General features: G+C 36.7%; 4 protein-coding genes across 4 annotated transcripts; 1 reads left to right on the forward strand and 3 right to left on the reverse strand.

Annotated features, from left to right (window-relative positions):
* Positions 1-1,488: 1,488 nt before the first annotated feature.
* Positions 1,489-4,904, reverse strand: LOC108810647 (receptor-like protein kinase ANXUR2). Its single transcript, XM_018582751.2, has 3 exons — positions 4,768-4,904; positions 3,709-4,556; positions 1,489-3,403 (listed from the first exon to the last, which is right to left on the reverse strand). The coding sequence occupies exons 2-3, from the start codon at positions 4,552-4,554 to the stop codon at positions 1,685-1,687; spliced, it is 2,565 nt and encodes an 854-aa protein (XP_018438253.1). The 5' UTR covers positions 4,555-4,556; positions 4,768-4,904; the 3' UTR covers positions 1,489-1,684.
* A 1,483-nt stretch (positions 4,905-6,387) lies between these two features.
* Positions 6,388-9,942, forward strand: LOC108836228 (uncharacterized). Its single transcript, XM_018609414.2, has 3 exons — positions 6,388-8,468; positions 8,768-9,220; positions 9,303-9,942. Exons 1-3 carry the CDS (start codon positions 6,618-6,620, stop codon positions 9,744-9,746), a joined length of 2,748 nt encoding a protein of 915 aa, XP_018464916.2. The 5' UTR covers positions 6,388-6,617; the 3' UTR covers positions 9,747-9,942.
* Positions 9,943-10,296: 354 nt separating this feature from the next.
* On the reverse strand, positions 10,297-12,233 carry LOC108836231 (basic leucine zipper 63). The gene is made up of 6 exons (XM_018609416.2): positions 11,911-12,233; positions 11,450-11,549; positions 11,225-11,336; positions 11,041-11,116; positions 10,822-10,947; positions 10,297-10,742 (listed from the first exon to the last, which is right to left on the reverse strand). The coding sequence occupies exons 1-6, from the start codon at positions 12,148-12,150 to the stop codon at positions 10,476-10,478; spliced, it is 921 nt and encodes a 306-aa protein (XP_018464918.2). The 5' UTR covers positions 12,151-12,233; the 3' UTR covers positions 10,297-10,475.
* A 2,289-nt stretch (positions 12,234-14,522) lies between these two features.
* LOC108836738 (GDP-mannose 3,5-epimerase-like) lies at positions 14,523-17,490 on the reverse strand. Its single transcript, XM_056988181.1, has 7 exons — positions 17,310-17,490; positions 16,328-16,744; positions 16,150-16,246; positions 15,554-15,683; positions 15,349-15,481; positions 15,066-15,273; positions 14,523-14,980 (listed from the first exon to the last, which is right to left on the reverse strand). Exons 2-7 carry the CDS (start codon positions 16,741-16,743, stop codon positions 14,825-14,827), a joined length of 1,140 nt encoding a protein of 379 aa, XP_056844161.1. The 5' UTR covers position 16,744; positions 17,310-17,490; the 3' UTR covers positions 14,523-14,824.
* Between the last annotated feature and the right edge of the window lie 1,531 nt (positions 17,491-19,021).

Consider the following 19,021-nt stretch of genomic DNA (forward strand, 5'->3'; position numbering starts at 1 on the left):
GGAAAAAATATGTAACTTGGTATGGTTGACCCAAAAAAGGAGGTCGAACATCTTTCGCTTAACCATTTAAACTAGACTTAACCATTTATTTTAGAAAAAAAACATGTGATGTGTGGCTTAAAACCATTATTTTAGAAAATATGGCTCATCTTTGTTATTATATAATGTGTGGCCTAAAACCATTGCTTCGTTTGCTTTAAAGCAGGTACGGGACTAGGAACGGGACTGATGTATGTCACATATGTGTCCATCTACAGCTTTAATACTGACGTGAGCCGTGAAGTTAGTCATATTTTTAGAAAATCAAACTATAATAACCAAGTTGGTTTCTCCGATTAGGATGACGTTTCTATATATATCTGGGAAGATTGAGAAAAAAGATATAGTGCATTGCATACCTGGGAAGATTGAACACTAAAATAGTTTTGATATTAAGATGTGCATTTTTTTAAAAAAATGTATAAAGTGCATAACATATAGAACATATGTACTATAGTGATATATAGGATGGTTGCAAAGCTGATAAAGACATAAAATATGAAATTAGTACCATCGTCCACTTTGGTGGTGACCTCTGGTTCCACATCCACTATGGAGTGTGAATATGATGTCCCCAACAACATAATCATTGAGCCATTATATAGTATACATACACTACCATATAAATATATGTATAAATGCTAATTTTATAATATCCAGTGTACAAAATGCATGTTGATCTTTTTTTCTTCTTTTTTCAAAATCTCCAAAAAAATCATTTGGTTTAAAAGTGCATGATATTTTAGATATTTTACCTAAAGCCTATGAAAGTTATGAACATTCACCAACCACATGAGTATATGTATTTTTTTGTTATATGCTTACAAATAAAGAGGAACTGACCAAACTCTGCCCTAAAAGCTTCTGTATCATATGCTTACAAAATGTTTTACAAATATAAAGCATTTTGTCTTGGGCTTCATACCGCAATCTGATGGAATCCAATCCAAAAGGGGAAGTGTAATTTACGATAATTGTAAGGCTTATCCAACCCAAAGGACGTCGAGAAATAAATTTCCTTAACCAAAAATCCAATGGCCTAATGCTAAAACTTCTGCATATCTTAATACACCATTTTTTCCTTTAAAATTGAGTAAAAGTGATTATGAAGTAAAAATATTTCAACCCCACTCCATTTCTCACTCCATAATAGAGTGATAAACAAAAAAAAATAAATCACTCCATTTATATGGAGTAAATTCTATTATGGAGTAGGAAATAAATGGGATTGAAACATTTTCTACTCCAAACTCACTTTTATACCATTTTGGAGGAAAAAATGAAGTTGGATTGGAGATACCCTTATTAAATTTTGAAGAAAATGATTCCTCCTCAAACTTTTCCTCAGGCTCTTAGGGTTTACTCTTAGTTATAAACTAAAACAACACATAGAGGGGAAAAATGATTTAGAATTCTAATTTCGAACCATTATACAATATTCTTGATAACATATATAACAACACATAGATATATAATTTTACAAATGTTTTGAGTTTTGATTAATTTATAAAACCACAAGCAAATTAAAACGAATGAATAGACTGGTATAGTTACTTCTTTGTCTATCACATGACATAAAAGAAAACAAAATAAGAAAAAAAATGACTTTTCATATCATTCAAGAATGTTCGATTGTGAAATTACCTTATCGCCCTTTAGGATTTACAATTTGAGAAAATATCCCGCTATTTTCTTCTGAGGACAAGTCACTGACGTCAGGTTCACCGGCGCTAACGTTGACCGCCATACCACCTCCTCCGCCTAGATCCTCAGAAACGCTGCCATGACTAGGCGTCCGACGACGTGTTCCGTCAGCAGTTTCTTGCACCTGAAGCGCAAACTCAAGGTTCCACAACACATCTCCCATGGAGGGCCGATCTAACCCGCTGTCGGAAAGACACTTCTCAGCCGTGTCCGCAAACTTCTTCAAACACTCCGCATTGATCTTACCTTTCAAGTTAGGGTCAATAAGATCTTCAAGAGTCCCTTTGCGTTTACAGTTCAACGCCCAGTCTCCAAGACTCACTTGCTCCTTAGGCAAGCTAGGGTTTAAAGCCGGCCTAGCGCATAAGATCTCAAACAAAACAACCCCAAAAGAGTACACATCTGACTTCTCGGTCAGTTGCTGTCTCCTAAAGTACTCTGGATCTAAGTACCCGAAACTTCCTTTGACCACGGTCGAAACATGACCTCCCGCGTTCATGTCTGGTCCGGTTTTGGACAAACCGAAGTCGGAAACCTTCGCAACCCAGTTCTCATCTAACAAGATGTTTGTTGTCTTCACGTCACGGTGAATGATCGTGTACTTTGCACCAGTGTGAAGGTAATGCAACCCTCTCGCAGATCCAATGGCTATCTCTAGACGTCGCTTCCAAGTTAACTGAGGTCTCTTCGTGTTGTATAGATGCTCCCTAAGTGTTCCGAGTGACATGTAGTCGTATATCAAACACATCTCTCCACCGTCGTCGCAGTAACCGATCAAGGAGACCAAATGTTTGTGTCTTAATCTTGATAAGAGTTCGATCTCTGTCTCGAACTCGTTGAGACCTTGTTCTGAGTTAGGGTTTGATTTCTTGATGGCCACTTTTGTTCCTCCGTCTATAACACCCTTGTAAACCTTACCAAACCCTCCAACTCCGATGACGTTAGACTCATCGAAGTTTTGAGTTCCGTGTTTGATTTCAGACAGCGAGAATCTTCGACATAGACCAGCCGTTAGGGTAGATAAATGGCTCCCGTTGTTGCTCTTACCGGATATAGTAGAAGTATGGGAGTTTCCATATAAAGGAAGCCAGCTCGACGTGTAAGATTCGCTTCCTTGGAACTTACGTTTCCTTTGATACATTGTGAAACACAACGCGCATAGTAACACCGCAGCTACTCCACCAGCTGAGCCAATGACGAAAGCCGTGACTCTTTTGTCACCTTGAAACTCCTTTTTGGACTCATCACTTGCTTTCATATCAGACGGTTTAGGGTTTGGACCAGCGAGGTTCTTCATCGTCTCCATCTTGAATATCTCTAGCCCGTTGAGCTGCGAGTCGAGGTACTCTGGCTTAGCAAACACGGAAGGAGTCATCTGAAGTGAAACCTCCTCGCCTCCTGCTCCCCCGTTGCTAGTATCAACGTACATTGCGTAGTCCTTGTAGGTTGGGACACCTTTACCTCCAGACCATGCTATTATATCTGCAGCCTCTGCGTCCGCTTGTGCGGTTTTGTTGTTGATGTATATGTTGAAAGCTTTCTGGTTGACTTTAGATTGCTGGAACTCGCAGAAATGGAGTCTCATGACGTATGTGAAGTTTGTATCAACTTGAAACACCCATGTTAGGTTTGATTTCACATTAAGATCTCCGTTTGGTCCCTGTTGTAACAATATGAAATTAACTTGAATATAATAAAGAACAATAGAAAATAGATAAAGAGAGATTGTAAAAATAATTATATTCACCTAACCTTTACTACTATGGTCACATAGTTTATATAAAAAGACTTGACTTACACAAGAATCTCAACATTATTAACTTATTAAGAAAACTAAAATATAATAAAATAAAAATAAAAATAAATATACAATATATATAATTTATATAAAACTTATTAATAAAAATATATATAATATAATAAAATAAAAATAAAAATAAATATGCAATATATATATCTCAGTACCTGTGAACGAGCTGTTTTGTAGACATCAGCTGGAGCGGTAGACACCGGCATTTTCTGGTAATCAATCCTGAAGTTGTTACTTGCTTGAAGGGTAACACCAAGACCAGCACTGAATATGTAAGGTGCATCGTTGTACCAAGTTCTTGTTAACCCACCAGAGTCTTGGCTTCCAGGTATATCTTGACCACCGACATTAACCCTAAACATTGTCTGAAGATTCGAGGACTTAACATCAGCTGTCTGGTCCGTGAACCCAACAAGAACAGCCGTGTCAAACAGTTCCGGCATCTCTATGACCTCAATACCGTTTATGAAAGCAAACGCCTTAGGGTGTTTATCAGATGGAGTAAACGTGATGGTCAAGACATCTTTCAGGGTTGGCGCAAGAGAATATTCTCTAACGAGGTAAGCTTGTGTGAGGGCTTGGCATGTGATAGACGCACTGAAGTTGCTTAAGAGGGTGACATCGTTAGCTGCCACGGCGAAGTAAGAGTCGTCTATGTTGAGTCCTGTGTATGTTGATGGGTAAATATGTAAACGGAGCAAAAGTCTTTTGTCTCCTTTAACGGGGATCTCGTAGGTCGCTGGAGCTGTAAAGATTCTTGCTGTCATGTAAGGGATTGTTGAGAGAAGGGAAGGATCTTGATAAGTAGCTGTTGCGTGAACCGTGTTTGGTGTTTTCAAGAACTTGGTGTCTGGTTCCCATTTTTTCTTGTCTGGATCAGTAGATGGCTCTGTCGCTCCGCATCCCAACGCAAAGTCTTTAGCGTTAGATTGAGAAGGAGAGACGAGAAGAACGTAGAAGAAACAGATGAGGGAACACAGATTCCGTGTCTTCTCGTTCATGGCTGAAACATAAAGACAAGTTTATATTCCAAGAAAATGATTGATACTAAAGTTTATAGAGGATTAGTGCTTAGGCAGGTGACGTCTAGAACAATATAAGAAAAAACATTTTTGAAAATTTTGTTTCATTCATGATCTATTTATGCCGCTTATACGAATTTTAGAACACTAATTGAAACATTAAAAAAAATACTTTTCTTTGTAAGCTATTACCTTAAGCACCAGCAGAGAAAACTGGAGGCTTGTTTCTTCTCCTCTCTGTAACCTAACAATGTATGATCAAAGCCATGGAAACAGAATCAGAAACCTCAACAAGACAAAAAAGGTTAATGGTTTTTTCTCATTTTTCGGTATTGTGTCGGAAAGAGAAAACAGAAAATAGTTACAGAATCTATGGTAGAGAGTATTAATCGAGAAAGCTATGTTTAGCAAATTGGTTAGAAGAGGAAAACATACACGTTTTTGAGTTTTTTTTTTCACGTTCCTGTTATCATTTTAATCGATATATACATACTCTTAAACTTTGTCCTTAAAATAGGATGATCAACAAGTTTGGTCAATGTATATATCTTCTATAGTAGGATAATTCTGCAACTCATTTTCTTCTAGGCGGTCAAGAATCTAAACAAAGAAAGGCCCCTAAATATAGGTGGGATGAGTTTATGTATCAAATTTAAACAGTGGAGGAAAACAGCTTTGACCCCATTGCATAATCAATGGTTTTTTTAAAAAACTTTACATAAATCAATGGTTGAAGTGAAAGCTATTTTTTCCTAAATCTCCTTTGATTGACTTCATACGAATTTTTTACAGTATATTTTACTTGTGTATGAATAATTTCTTAAGTGATGTCGCAATGGAAGGGAAATAAGTAACAAAAAGTGAGGTTTAAGTATCATATTGTGCAGTGACTAAGATCCAAAATAACTCCTATTCAACCCACACATGCAGTTCAACATCATCACAAAAGCTCCACTATTATAGACACACCGATCAGAAGAACATTCATCACATCTCTCTCCTTTCTTCCGGTGAGGATCAGTGACGACAGCTCTAAGCACACTACACAGTCCAAGCTAGGAATACTTTCTAGGTTAGCTAATGATTTGAATTCGTAAAGCCTTTACACAATGATACGTATTCCTAGCGAAGCTGAATATACCAGTAAATTGCAAGATTAATTTACATAAATGATACCTTTAATCATACATCTTGGACTACACATAATTGGTGTTTTATAAGCTTGGGGAAGAGTCTCACGGGCAGGGCCGTTTCATAACTAACATGAGCCTTGGCTAATTTTGTTTGGGCCTCTTTTTAGTAGAAAATATTATAAAATTTTAGCATAATTTTCCAAAAAAATACATTGTAGAAAATATTATTAAATTTAGATTATGATTTTCTTTACTTACGAATACATACACATATTTTTTGTTCTTAAAAACAGTTTTTCTTAACAAAAAACAATCTTTTAAAAGTTGAAAAATTGGACCCTTAATAGTTAATATCATGGGCTTGGCGGCCTCAATGCTCAAGTGAACCGGCACTGCTCACGTGCTATTAGTATACGCCTATAATAAGCATGTGTTATTACTTTTCTATTATGTTATGCTTAAAATTGTATTTGTTGTATGTTTGGATTCATGTACTCTTTTCAACTTATTTTGATAATAATAAGATAAGATGTTATAAAAAAAAAAACTTTCGTGAAACAACTTGGGCTGGACTCCAAATTGCAAGATAAACCGTTAGGGGTTTAAACGAAACTAAAGAAAAGAATAGGGGCAACTTAATAATACAAATAAAATGTATAACACTCGCTCATAAGTTGTAACAAAGAAAAAAAATCCAAATCCTTTCCTCCTCAACCCTAAAATCTTCACGCCGGGGGGAAAAAAAAACGACTCCACCGTCGCTTTGCTACTCCTAACCACCACGCCGTGGAAAATTACTCCCTACCCACCACTAGTTAACCTCCCTAAACTCATTCTACATCCTCAATTCACTAAACAAACCCTAAAGTCCCAACCTTTATCTTCCTCCCATCGCAGATCTAAACAGCCATGGCGTCCATCTCCAAAGATCTCTACCCATCGCAAGAAGATCTCGTCTACGAGGAAGAGATCCTCCGAAACCCCTTCAGCCTAAAGCTCTGGTGGCGTTACCTAATCTCCAAATCCGACTCCCCTTTCAAGAAACGCTTCGTCATCTACGAGAGAGCCCTCAAGGCCCTACCCGGAAGCTACAAGCTCTGGCACGCTTACCTCCGCGAGAGGCTCGAGATCGTAAGGAACCTCCCCGTGACTCACCCTCACTACGACTCCCTCAACAACACCTTCGAGCGTGGGCTCGTGACTATGCACAAGATGCCTAGGGTTTGGGTCATGTACCTCCAGACGCTTACTTCTCAGAGGCTCGTGACGAGGACGAGGAGGACGTTTGACCGTGCGCTATGCGCCTTGCCCGTGACGCAGCACGAGAGGGTTTGGGAGCCGTATCTTGTGTTTGTTGGGCAGGAGGGTGTGCCTATTGAGACGTCTCTTAGGGTTTACAGGAGGTACTTGATGTATGATCCTTCTCACATTGAGGAGTTTATTGAGTTTCTTGTCAAGTCGTCTCGTTGGCAGGAGGCGGCGGAGAGGCTTGCTGGTGTGTTGAATGATGATATGTTTTATTCTATTAAAGGGAAGAATAAGCATAAGCTGTGGATGGAGCTTTGTGAGATTCTCGTGAGGCATGCTAATGAGATCTCGGGGCTTAACGTGGATGCTATTATAAGGGGAGGGATTAGGAAGTTTACTGACGAGGTTGGGATGCTGTGGACTTCTCTTGCGGATTATTATATTAGGAAGACTTTGCTGGAGAAGGCTAGGGATGTTTATGAGGAAGGGATGATGAAAGTTGTTACTGTGAGGGACTTTAGTGTTATATTCGATGTGTATTCGAGGTTTGAGGAGAGTACTGTTGCTAAGAAGATGGAGATGATGAGTGAGAGTGATGAGGAAGATGAGGGGGAAGAGGAGGGTGATGAGGAGGAGGAGGATGTGAGGCTTAATTTCTCTCTGTCGGTGAAGGAGCTGCAGAGGAAGATACTGAATAGGTTTTGGCTTAACGATGATAACGACGTTGATCTGAGGTTGGCTCGCTTGGAGGAGCTAATGAACAGAAGACCTGCGTTAGCTAACAGTGTGCTCCTTAGGCAGAACCCACACAACGTTGAGCAGTGGCACCGCAGGGTTAAAATCTTTGAGGGAGACGCAGCGAAGCAGATTCTCACGTATACAGAGGCGGTGAGGACTGTGGATCCTATGAAAGCGCTTGGGAAGCCTCATACGTTATGGGTTGCTTTTGCTAAATTGTATGAACACCACAAAGACCTAGTCAATACTCGAGTGATTCTTGACAAGGCGGTTCAGGTGAACTACAAAACAGTGGACCATCTCGCCAGCGTGTGGTGTGAGTGGGCTGAGATGGAGCTGAGGCACAAGAATTTCAAAGGAGCCTTAGAGCTGATGAGGCGTGCTACAGCTGTGCCGACGGTAGAAGTCAAAAGGAGAGTGGCTGCCGATGGGAACGAGCCGGTTCAGATGAAGCTGCACAGGTCCTTGAGGCTCTGGTCCTTTTACGTTGATTTGGAGGAGAGTCTTGGAACCTTGGAGTCGACGAGAGCTGTCTATGAGAAGATATTGGATCTGAGGATAGCTACGCCTCAGATCATTTTGAACTACGCTTACCTTCTCGAGGAGAATAAGTACTTTGAAGATGCGTTCAAGGTGTATGAGAGAGGTGTCAAGATATTCAAGTATCCTCATGTGAAAGACATATGGGTTACTTACCTTACAAAGTTTGTCAAGAGATATGGAAAGGCAAAGCTGGAGCGGGCCAGAGAGTTGTTTGAGCATGCTGTCTCAATGGTAAGTTAATCTTTTTGTTCTACACTTTCTTTATGGTTATAACACTGTTCTCAAAACCGGACCTGATGATTGGAACCATGAACTGAATCACTTAGCCGGGTTGGTTCTATAACTGATTCGATTAGACCTCAAAGTTATTAAATTAGATAATAAAAACCATTAAAACTATCAGAAATCCATAAAGAACAAAAACTAGATTATGTTTAATGTTTTACATTTAATATTTATTTATATTTTAGAAACATTGGGTTAAAAGGCTGTTTTGTATTTGATCTAACTTCTCTTTATCTATCTTTCAGGCTCCATCAGATGCTGTGAGGACCTTATACCTACAATACGCCAAGCTAGAAGAGGATTATGGTCTGGCCAAGCGAGCCATGAAAGTCTACGAAGAAGCCACCAAAAAGGTTCCAGAAGGGCAGAGGCTGGAGATGTATGAGATATACATTTCCCGAGCAGCAGAGATATTTGGTGTTCCAAGAACGAGGGAGATATATGAGCAAGCGATAGAATCTGGTCTTCCACACAAGGATGTGAAGATCATGTGCATTAAATTTGCAGAGCTGGAGAGGAGTCTGGGAGAGATCGACCGTTCTCGTGCAGTGTACAAGTATGCCTCTCAGTATGCTGATCCAAGATCGGACCCGGACTTCTGGAACAACTGGCACGAGTTTGAGGTGCTTCATGGGAATGAAGACACGTATAGAGAGATGCTTAGGATCAAGAGAAGTGTCTCCGCTAGTTACAGTCAGGTTTGCTCTCTTATCTTTCTCCTATTACTTATTTTCAGCTCTCAAGGAATCAACCTGACCGTATTTGATACTTTTGTTTCAGACTCATTTCATTCTACCGGAGAACATGATGCTAAAGGACAAGATAGATGTGGAGGAGGCGAAAGACGAGCTGAAGAAAGCGGGTTTTGATGAAATGGCAGCTCTGGAGAGGCAGCTGATGGCTCCAATGTCTACCACGGTTACATCAAAAGATGGTGGAAGAAGAGTTGGGTTTGTGAGCGCAGGAGTCATCGCACAGTCGGGTGAGAATGCAGGGAAACCTGTGACTGGGAATGGGGAAGATATCGAGCTTCCGGATGAGAGTGATGAAGAGGAGTCTGATGGAGAAGACAATGTAGAGATTGCTCAGAAAGAAGTCCCTGCTGCTGTGTTTGGAGGACTTGCCAGAAAGAGAGAGGAAGACGGCAAAGAAGCTGAGGAAGACGGTGCAGGCAAGGCTCTGGGTGCGCTAGAGAGGATAAAGAGACAGAAGCTAGCTCAGTGAATAAAAATCCTGTAAGACAAATATGACTCTTTGTGCTACAGATTTGGAACTGTAATATCCAGAACAGGATCTTGGGAGTGTCATGAGAATTTTTTGTACTTTTGCTTGTCTCAGTTCCACCATGTTTTTAGTTTAAGGCAGAGCTCTCTGTACTCTTTTTTTATTTCCTTGCTCTTAATCAGAGTAACATTTTCTATATGTTTGTGCAATCTTTATTTTAGGTTCATCTGCTATCAAATGTTTTGCAAATCTTTCTCTCTTCTTAAGAAGAAGAGCTTCCCAATTCTTATAGGGAAAGACTACTCTGCTTCCTTGAACAAGAGTAGAAATTGTGGATTGGATAATATGGATGAAGCATGAGTTTGATATATTTTGCTAACTCTTTTCTTTAGCAAAAATCATAGTAAATTCTAATTTCACTTAAAGATCATCTACAAATTTACTAAAAATCAAATCAAATAATGTTAGCACTACCTCAGCATCATACACTGGATAATATGGATGAAGCACGAGTTTGATATTTTTTGTTAGCTTGTTTGTATTTACAAGATATGGCTTATGTCGGAGATAAATTGAACATGAGAGTATAAGACAGAAGAGAACAGAAGTAGAGATAACTAAGCAATTCACAAGGGCTACAAAACAGACATCTTTACTGACACATATTATGTCTAGTTATCTCTCTCTTGTGACAATATGTTACAGACCAAGTTCCTTTTATTCACAAGCTTACTGATCCCCAACGCTGCGAATACGTTTCTGCAGATGTTCCAAACTCGCAACTCTACGCATCGACTCTGTTCTGTTCATTTTGCACCCAATCAAGGCCTTGCTTTTGTTGCCTGAGCTGATCTCCGGTGTGGTTACTTGGACGCTTGTGTCTAGAGAATCTGACGTCGTCTCTGAAGGATTAGAGACGGTTGAAACCTGCGGCATGGTGTGGAACATTGGGTTCAACCCTGTGAGTCTCTTCACTGTCTCCTCAGCCATTTTCACCTACAAGAAAAAAATGTTTTACCAGTCTATTATGGTATGTTAAATGAGTTTTAGGGTTGCTCTGAAAATGGATTTTTACTTTTGCTCGTAGTGTCTCAATATTTGCTTTGAGAACTCTGTTCTCTACAGCTGCGTCATTGAATGTCTGAGTTACGTCAGTGAGACCCTTCATGAGGTTTGAATTCTCCACACGCAGCTGTGAAACCTACCAGAGAGAGAAGAACAAAAAAAAAACAAAGACAAGTGAGATGAGAAAGGTCAAAAAAGAAAGAAACAAATGAGGCAAAGGTTAACATACTTGTGTCTCAAGCTCGCTCAGGTGTGCTTGCTTTCTTCTTCTGGATCGTCTAGCTGATTCCCTGTTAGAGAGCATCCTGTAATCACAACAGATAAACAAAACACAATGTTCATGTTTCAAGTAAGATTTTGTCTTCTGGGAGGCAATAGTAGATATTAATCCAATAAAGGATATATATATATACCTTTTGACACGCTTAACATTGGTGGGGTTCATATTAGTTTCACCATCAGCTTCTTCTTCATCACCAGAGAGCTCAGAACCACTTGTTATGGCACTGCTCACCACTGGTGTAGCTGCAAAATGAAAAACCATACAGATTGGTTCCATTAGCATTTTAAAGGGCTCATCACATAGGGAAACAGAAAACATTAGATAACTAACTGTTTGAGCAATTAAAAAAAAAAACCTTTGGAAGAAGGTAGAGAGCCTTGTTCTGAAGCAGTGGATGTATAAGCTCCACCATTCTCAGATCTACCAGAGGTATCTTGTGGTTTGATGAAAGCTCCCTATCAATTTTCACATAGTAACACATCAACTTCATATTTTTTTATCAACACATCATCTTAATTATCAAAAAAAAAGAAGTGTAAAGTCACAGGGGAAGATTTTAGCAAAGTTTTTATCCTTTCTTCTTCCAATACAAAAAAAAATTCAAAAGAAAAATATAAAGTTTTTTTTTGAAAAAAAAACTTTATATTTTTCCTTTGAAATTGTTCATAGACTAAAAAACTTTATATTTAAAAAAACTTTATATTTTTCTTTTGAAATTGTTCATAGACTTAAAAAGAAGAAAAATATAAAGTTCATAGAATCAAATCATATTCTATAGATGCCAAGACTCAATTCAAAATAAGCTTAGTTTGTTACTCTTTTCATGGCGACAGCAGCACAAGCTAAGTTGAGTTTACTCTTAAGGAACTCTCTGTATTCCTCGGAATCCACAGGAACACTCGGAGGAGGAGAAGGAGGTCCAGAGACGGAAACGCCATACACTTCTCCAGCTTCTGACTCTTGTATGAAGCGTTGCAATGCCCACTCGGAGTCACTACGGTTCATCCCGTTTCTCTCTTTCGCGGCCAGCTCCGACCAGAGATGGTTACCAGACATTTTCTTGGTTTCAAACTTTTGTTCTTTTTCTTCTCTCTACAAAAGTTTTCTTCTTATCCGATTGGTCAGTCTTTTGCATTAATATGTTCTTTTCAGTTCTTTCATTATTATTTTTTTTTTGTAGAAAGATGTGTTTTATTACCATATTGCCCCCAAGTCCCCGACAACGTTTGTGTATTCTCATTCACACCAAGAAGGCAAGAACTTTTGATTCTTTCTATAAAGTCCTATTTTTCTAACTGTAACTACGGAGAAAAAGACTCAAGAGTTCGTGTTACTTACTATGCGAAAATGCACATGATCTTTGAATCAATAGCATAGAAAATACGTTTAGGTATGACTGTTTATAAACAAAAATCTAAAATCATTAAGTTATAATTTTAACTAAAGTGTACTCAAAATTCATTTGTATAGAATAATCTCCTTAGCGTTGATTGATCGATAAGTAACATCAACTTTATTTAATTGTTGAATTTGAATTTTTAATTTACATAGTCAAATGTAATTAGAATTTTATGTTTCACAACAACAACAATAGTTGAATATTAAATATTGATTAAAATTGTTATTGAATATTAATTTTTTCATTTTCTCCTACCCCAACACATACCAACTTTTTAAAGATCTGAATCCACATTTTGGAATTGGACGGTACTGGGTTATTTTAATCAAAACCTATACTTCGGACAGATGATAAACAAAAATAAGACTTTGAGAGGCTGTAAGTAATATCGTTGATTCTATCATGGACTTACACGTAGTGAATATTTTTTGTCTTATTGGATTAAATAATATTTTTCCAACGCTTTTTGGGGTCAAATCCAAGTAAGACTGACGTGGCAATAGGGGTATTTTATTAAATATAGGAAGTTGATAGGCGTCTTACGAAGATTTATATTAGTATATAGTCGCCGTCGTTGTTTTCGTGGGTCAATTTAATATTCCCATTTGCATTTCTACAAATAAGGAGAGACCTGAGAGCGACATAAGATATAGTTTTTTAGTTAAGTTAAATTAGGGGAATGTACTCAAGATATCATTTTTGGATAAGAATATATCATAAATCAAGTTGCATTTCCGTGGGTCCATTTTGATTGTTGCATATATGGTGCACTTGTGCGAAACCTCTTTGTCGAGATGTGTAAAATGGGCCAACATGAAAAGTGACGGCTCATTCAATTTGGATATAATAGGCTCCTCCACTTTTCAAGCAACAAGACTTCATGGGCCCTCGCTGGTTTCCTTCATTTAGAACCACATGATATATTTGTGCATGCTTTTACACGAGCAATATCTTCTTGGTCCACAATGTCTGGACTTTCCAAATATTCATAGTCTGGTGTGGATATAGATCTATTATAAGAATATGTCAAAGCGAATCTCCTATCAGTACACCGGTGGATTTGAAATCTAAGCTCTCCTATGCAGATATAGATCTAAGCTTGTAGCTCTGATACCATGAAATCTTATGTATTTCCTTGATTATCAATGTACAAGATACAATGTATATATACAAGATAGTTCAGTATCGGTTCCTCTATTGTAGGGATATTATCTAACAATCCAAGTATATAGGAGATTCGCTTTGACATATTCTTATATCTATGACTCATTTGAATATCCGGAGTAAAACAAATTGCACGTATGACTTTGGTTAAACTGCAATTGGAATGTAATTGTACATAATCCTTAGTTCCTTGATAAAGTAGATGATCATGCTAGTGATGGACCGATTTTACATATTTTGTTCATGTAGTTGTAGTAACATTTAGTGTTTTATTCATGGGCTTTTATGAGTTATGAGGCTCATAAGGACATCTATAGCACCGTTGAATATTACAATGTGTAGGAAGAGAGCCAGACTTCCGTTGACAAAGGAGCAAGACACGTTTCAAAACAGTCTTCGACTCTTTGAGAAGCTGCTCGAACCCACACCCCCACATTGTCTGCCATTTGGTCTGATTGAAATTGTTGTCGAGTAGGGATGATAAAATATATTCTATAGACGGAAAGAAGATGCTTGCCGCTTGGTAACTTTTTGAAATCTTTTGATGTATATACGAAGTTATGTCAGGAATCAGGATAGACCTATAATCAAAATCCGAATACACCTTCCAGAAAGAACATTCCACAGAAGCTAGTTCGAAAGGAGAGTGCCATGTGGCTTTCCCTAGTTTTTTTTTTGTCACAAGCTTTCCCTAGTTAAAATCTTACTCTTAGTCAGTGTGGGATATTAAAATATTTTAATCAACGAGGATAGTAACGTGCGATTGTTTTGGCTGGGGAACTGGAGGAAGAAGTGGTGGGCAGAAAAAGAACGGTGAGGAATCTGTAATCATGTTGTAAAGACATATAATAAATATTGGATAAGATGTAAGAAAATATAAGAACTCGGCCACTAGATTCCTGGTACCACAACATCAACTTAACATATTGTGTCAGGACCACAATAATACTTATACATAGTATAATTTAACTTAACCGGAACAACATTTTCAACCCCAAAAAATAATTATAAAACAAGCAAGATCATTAGCAAAAGAGGACACTCAAATTCAAAACACTTATTGCTTTTTTTTTAATATAATAGTAGGAAAGCTTACTTAAAGGTATAACTAAACATTCTCCTGACCTTAATTATATATTGATCAAGGCCATATTCTCCATCATCCATCTACTCTTTTCCATCAGCAGCTCGGAGTGAGCCGAGCTGAACCGGTGCTTGAGTCCCAACCACTTTTGATGATCCATAAAGCGACACATCACTGCCTTTGGCCTTCTCTTTCTCAATCTGTTCCTTTATCCAGAAGTAAGTTATTCTAAGCCCCTCCTGATCCACCACCACCAAAACCAAGTCACACATTACATGTCAAACTCTCATCTAAACTTTGAGCTACTTAGAATGTAATTGGTACCTTCAATCTCATCGTTGGAGCCCAACCAAGCTTCTCTTTGATCAGATTGTTGTCCGAGTTACGGCCACGAACACCTTCTGGTCCTGGAATGTGGTGAATCGGTAGCTTCTTCTCCTCAAAGCTCAGAACCATCTCAGCCATCTCATTCATGCTCACCATCTCATCGCTTCCTATGTTCACAGGCTCACGGAAATCTGATTTTGTCAACCTAAAAACACAACCATGACTTGGAAGATTAACACAACAATGATATCATTTTCTAATATAGAGCTAATCCCTCTACCTGAGTACACCTTCAACACACTCATCAATGAATGTAAAAGAACGAGTTTGAAGCCCGTCTCCCCACATCTCAAACCTATCCGTGGAGGTAAGAGCCTTTCTGCAGAAAGCAGCTGGAGCCTTCTCTCTTCCACCTGGAAGTTAAACAAATATTAAACACAAAGAACAGTTCCTGGAAACTGTTTTATTTTGTCTTGTATTATTACCTTTCCATGTTCCAAAAGGACCGTAAATGTTATGGAACCTTCCAATGCGGCACTCGATCCCAAAGTCTTTGTTGTAATGCTTGCACAGCTCCTCCGTTGCAAGTTTCTCCAAACCATAAGCATCTTGAGGCTATATATAACATTATAAATCATTGCATATCATCTTCATTTGTATATGAATAATTGATGTTTTAAGCTTTTCACACAAAATTAAATATATTTTATTCTTTATTATTTATTTTTCCAATAAAATTTCACCATCCATATTTTTACATTCTAATTTATGTTTTTGTTTAAGAAACAAATGCATTAATTATACTCTACAACATCAATCTTTCAAATACAAAACTAAAACTAAAATCTAAAACATCAATTATTAAAGACTCTTCATATGAATGATAAACATCATCACCAACAAGGAGTTGACCTAATGGCTAAAACTCTTAGATTATCTAATAGGTGTCTAAGAGGTCACAGGTTCAAACCCGTAGGGAAGGGTCTCCTCTCCAAAAGAAAGTGAATTTAAAATGGTTTGAGCCTCCTAGTTATTCAAAAAAAAAAAAAAGAATGAGAATCCTCATCAGGGTGAGACAAACCTCTGCAGGCCAGGCATCTGACTCCTTGAGGCTCACATTAGTAGTCTCCAGCTGCTTGAACTCCGGATAAATACATGCACTAGAAGCATAGAAGAACCTGAAAACCCACATCAAAAAGTTCCAATCTTTTTAACTCTTTTTACATAAAAAAACTCAAAAAAAAAACTCAACCCTTTACCTCTTAATCCCATTGATCCTAGCAGCCTCGATCATATTAAAACTAATCATGGTATTATTATACATGATCACCGAGTGGTTGGACTGGATGAAACCCATGCCACCCATGTCAGCAGCCAAGTTAAAGACGTGATCAACACCATCGGTAACCTTGAGGCAATTCCCCATGACCCTGAGATCAACGAGGTGGAACTCATCGCAGAACATGTCTTCGGTCATGTGCTCGTTCTTCTTCCAGTCGGAAGCGATGACGTAATGGCCCTCGTGCTTCAGACGGCGAGCGATGTGGGAAGCTATGAAACCTCCAGCGCCGGTGATTGATATCTTGAGTTTCTGAGAAGGCCAGTAGAGTTCTCTTGAGAGGTCCTTGTATGTGTAGGCACCGTAGTCAGTACTTCCATTGGTGGTTGTCGCCATTCTGTAGCAATGAAAACACACAGATACTAGTCAGTCAGAACAGTAAAGACTTGAACTTTTTAATGTCAGAATCAAAAATAAGAATTGAGACAAAAACAAAAAAAAATCTACTAAGACAGAACAATAAAGACTTGAACTTTGTAATGTCTGGATCAAAAGGAGAAGAGATAAAAACAAAAATCTAGTAAGACAGAACAGTAAAGACTTAAACTTTGTAATGTCTGAATCAAAAGTAAGAAGAGACAAAAACAAAAATCTAGTAAGACGGAACAGTAAAGACTTAAAATTTGTAATGTCTGAATCAAAATTGAGGCAAAAAAAAACAAAAGCTAGTAAGACAGAACAAGAAAGAGTTGAACTTTGTAATGTCTGGATCAAAATGAGAAGGGATAAAAGCAAATCCAACAAGTCTGGAACATTCAGATCTCATGCAAATGGCTAAATGTACAATCTTTATATTAATAAAAATATCAGATTGGAAGTCTATACTTCCCAGAAGATATCAAAATCTCACAATTTCGAATATTAACCAAATCAGAAAACCAAACCGGGGTTAGATCAGTTACCCTGAGAAAGCTTCGAGACCGGTGAAGAAGAGATAAATGTGAGGACTTTAGGGGAAGGAGGAGGGAGGGAGAGAAATCGTGTGTGTTATTGTTATTTATAGACAAGGAGACGAGATGATGAGGAAAATGAACAGAACAGAGCAATACCACTCGTTTTTGTTAAAACTTTCTCCAATCTCTTCGGGTACTGCATCTCTGTATTTTTTCTTTTTAATTGTGGCAAAGGACTAATATATCCTCGAAAACAATTGAAGAATTTAATCGATTTTGCAAAAAAAAAAAATAGTTTAACACATAGATAATATAGTTTTCAAAGCATTTTATAATAATTTGATAATGGTTTAAAAATTTTAATGCATTTTTCTATTCATATGTTTTGGATTTTTAAAATACAAATAAAATTAATAAAAATCAATGCTTTTATGAACCTTTTGATTCTTTGTGTATGAAGAAAACTGAAACAATTTTTGATTAACAAAAAATTGAATTATTTTATATCATAATTGTTAAGAGAAAATCTAATAAGATTTTTGATTAACAAAAAATGATAAAATATAAGCTGATTTTGTATCCTGTGTGAAAAATATAAAGCATTAAATTTAAACGAAAAAATAAAAAATATAACCATAATTTATTTAATTAAAAAAAATGGTTGTCTAATCTCGTAGTTTAAGATGATATATATTGTATAAGTAAATCTCCAATGATGCATTAAAAAGAGGGAAAATATAAGAAAATTAAAAATCTTTTTAATAATAGATGATTTTGAAAGAAATAATGAAAATAAATAGTATTACATAGTATTTGAGAGAACACTGTTGACAAACTCATTTTTGATGTTGAACTTTATTTTGCATAATGATATAATGATCCCTAATTTTATGAAAAACTTTGTTTATGCATAAATATACACAACATACTATTTTTAAAAACGTTTATCTAAATATATATACTGATTAAACTTTTTATAACTTATAATTTAATAATGATATAAATAAATAATAAAATTTAACATAAAAATACATAACTAATACAAATTAAAAACACTTACAAACCTAACACAACATATAACATGTTTGATTGATTATGCATAGGAGAATATATTAATACTTTTTCTAAATAAAACTCTACTATTGTATTATTGTATGTGATTGTATAATTTTAATAATATAATAAATAGTATTTTTTATTTTTAGTTTGAAATTTAAAATTTTGAAATAAATAAAAACAATTTTAATTTCTATAATATAAAATGTGTTATTTGTAATAAATAAAAATTTAATATTGAATATATTAAAAACTGAAAAAGAAAATAAAAGAACCATGCTGACAAAAAAAAATGAAAGAACCATTGTAGCAAATCACATTCATTTTGAGTTTACTTTAGTTTGAAGAAAAAATTGAAGGAAACCATTGGATATGATCTAGTAATCAAAATCTATACTATTAAAACATAAGGCTCTTTTTTGAGGTGTCCTTCTGTTTCAACAGTATTTACAAGATTTTGCCACTAGTATATTTTTAAGCTATGATTTTTATTAAACTATGTATTTTCTAAATTTTCTTTTAATGCAATGCCAATTTATTTTAAAAAATCGTTCCCCTTCAATTGTGTAACTAACAAAAGAATATATTTGTTAAGATCTTAACAAAGCTTGGATTTTTTGTTGTTTCCTGATTAAAAATTTAGAATTTGAATGTTCTCCATAAAT

The sequence above is a fragment of the Raphanus sativus genome, chromosome 6, assembly GCF_000801105.2.
Source record: "Raphanus sativus cultivar WK10039 chromosome 6, ASM80110v3, whole genome shotgun sequence".
NCBI classification, from domain to species: Eukaryota; Viridiplantae; Streptophyta; class Magnoliopsida; order Brassicales; family Brassicaceae; genus Raphanus; species Raphanus sativus.

What these genes read in the sequence shown, in the direction of transcription:
- LOC108810647 (XM_018582751.2), bottom strand. Translation starts at nt 4,554, where the DNA reads ATGAACGAGAAGACACGGAATCTGTGTTCCCTCATCTGTTTCTTCTAC. An exon ending in ACAAAACAGCTCGTTCACAG is followed by an intron (nt 3,404 to 3,708) that starts GTACTGAGATAT and finishes TTGTTACAACAG; the next exon opens with GGACCAAACGGAGATCTTAA.
- LOC108836228 (XM_018609414.2), top strand. Translation starts at nt 6,618, where the DNA reads ATGGCGTCCATCTCCAAAGATCTCTACCCATCGCAAGAAGATCTCGTC. An exon ending in TTGAGCATGCTGTCTCAATG is followed by an intron (nt 8,469 to 8,767) that starts GTAAGTTAATCT and finishes TCTATCTTTCAG; the next exon opens with GCTCCATCAGATGCTGTGAG. An exon ending in TCTCCGCTAGTTACAGTCAG is followed by an intron (nt 9,221 to 9,302) that starts GTTTGCTCTCTT and finishes CTTTTGTTTCAG; the next exon opens with ACTCATTTCATTCTACCGGA.
- LOC108836231 (XM_018609416.2), bottom strand. Translation starts at nt 12,150, where the DNA reads ATGTCTGGTAACCATCTCTGGTCGGAGCTGGCCGCGAAAGAGAGAAAC. An exon ending in CTGCTGTCGCCATGAAAAGA is followed by an intron (nt 11,550 to 11,910) that starts GTAACAAACTAA and finishes GAAAATTGATAG; the next exon opens with GGAGCTTTCATCAAACCACA. An exon ending in AATGTTAAGCGTGTCAAAAG is followed by an intron (nt 11,117 to 11,224) that starts GTATATATATAT and finishes TTGTGATTACAG; the next exon opens with GATGCTCTCTAACAGGGAAT.
- LOC108836738 (XM_056988181.1), bottom strand. Translation starts at nt 16,743, where the DNA reads ATGGCGACAACCACCAATGGAAGTACTGACTACGGTGCCTACACATAC. An exon ending in TCCTTTTGGAACATGGAAAG is followed by an intron (nt 15,482 to 15,553) that starts GTAATAATACAA and finishes TTTAACTTCCAG; the next exon opens with GTGGAAGAGAGAAGGCTCCA. An exon ending in TGTGTTGAAGGTGTACTCAG is followed by an intron (nt 15,274 to 15,348) that starts GTAGAGGGATTA and finishes TTGTGTTTTTAG; the next exon opens with GTTGACAAAATCAGATTTCC.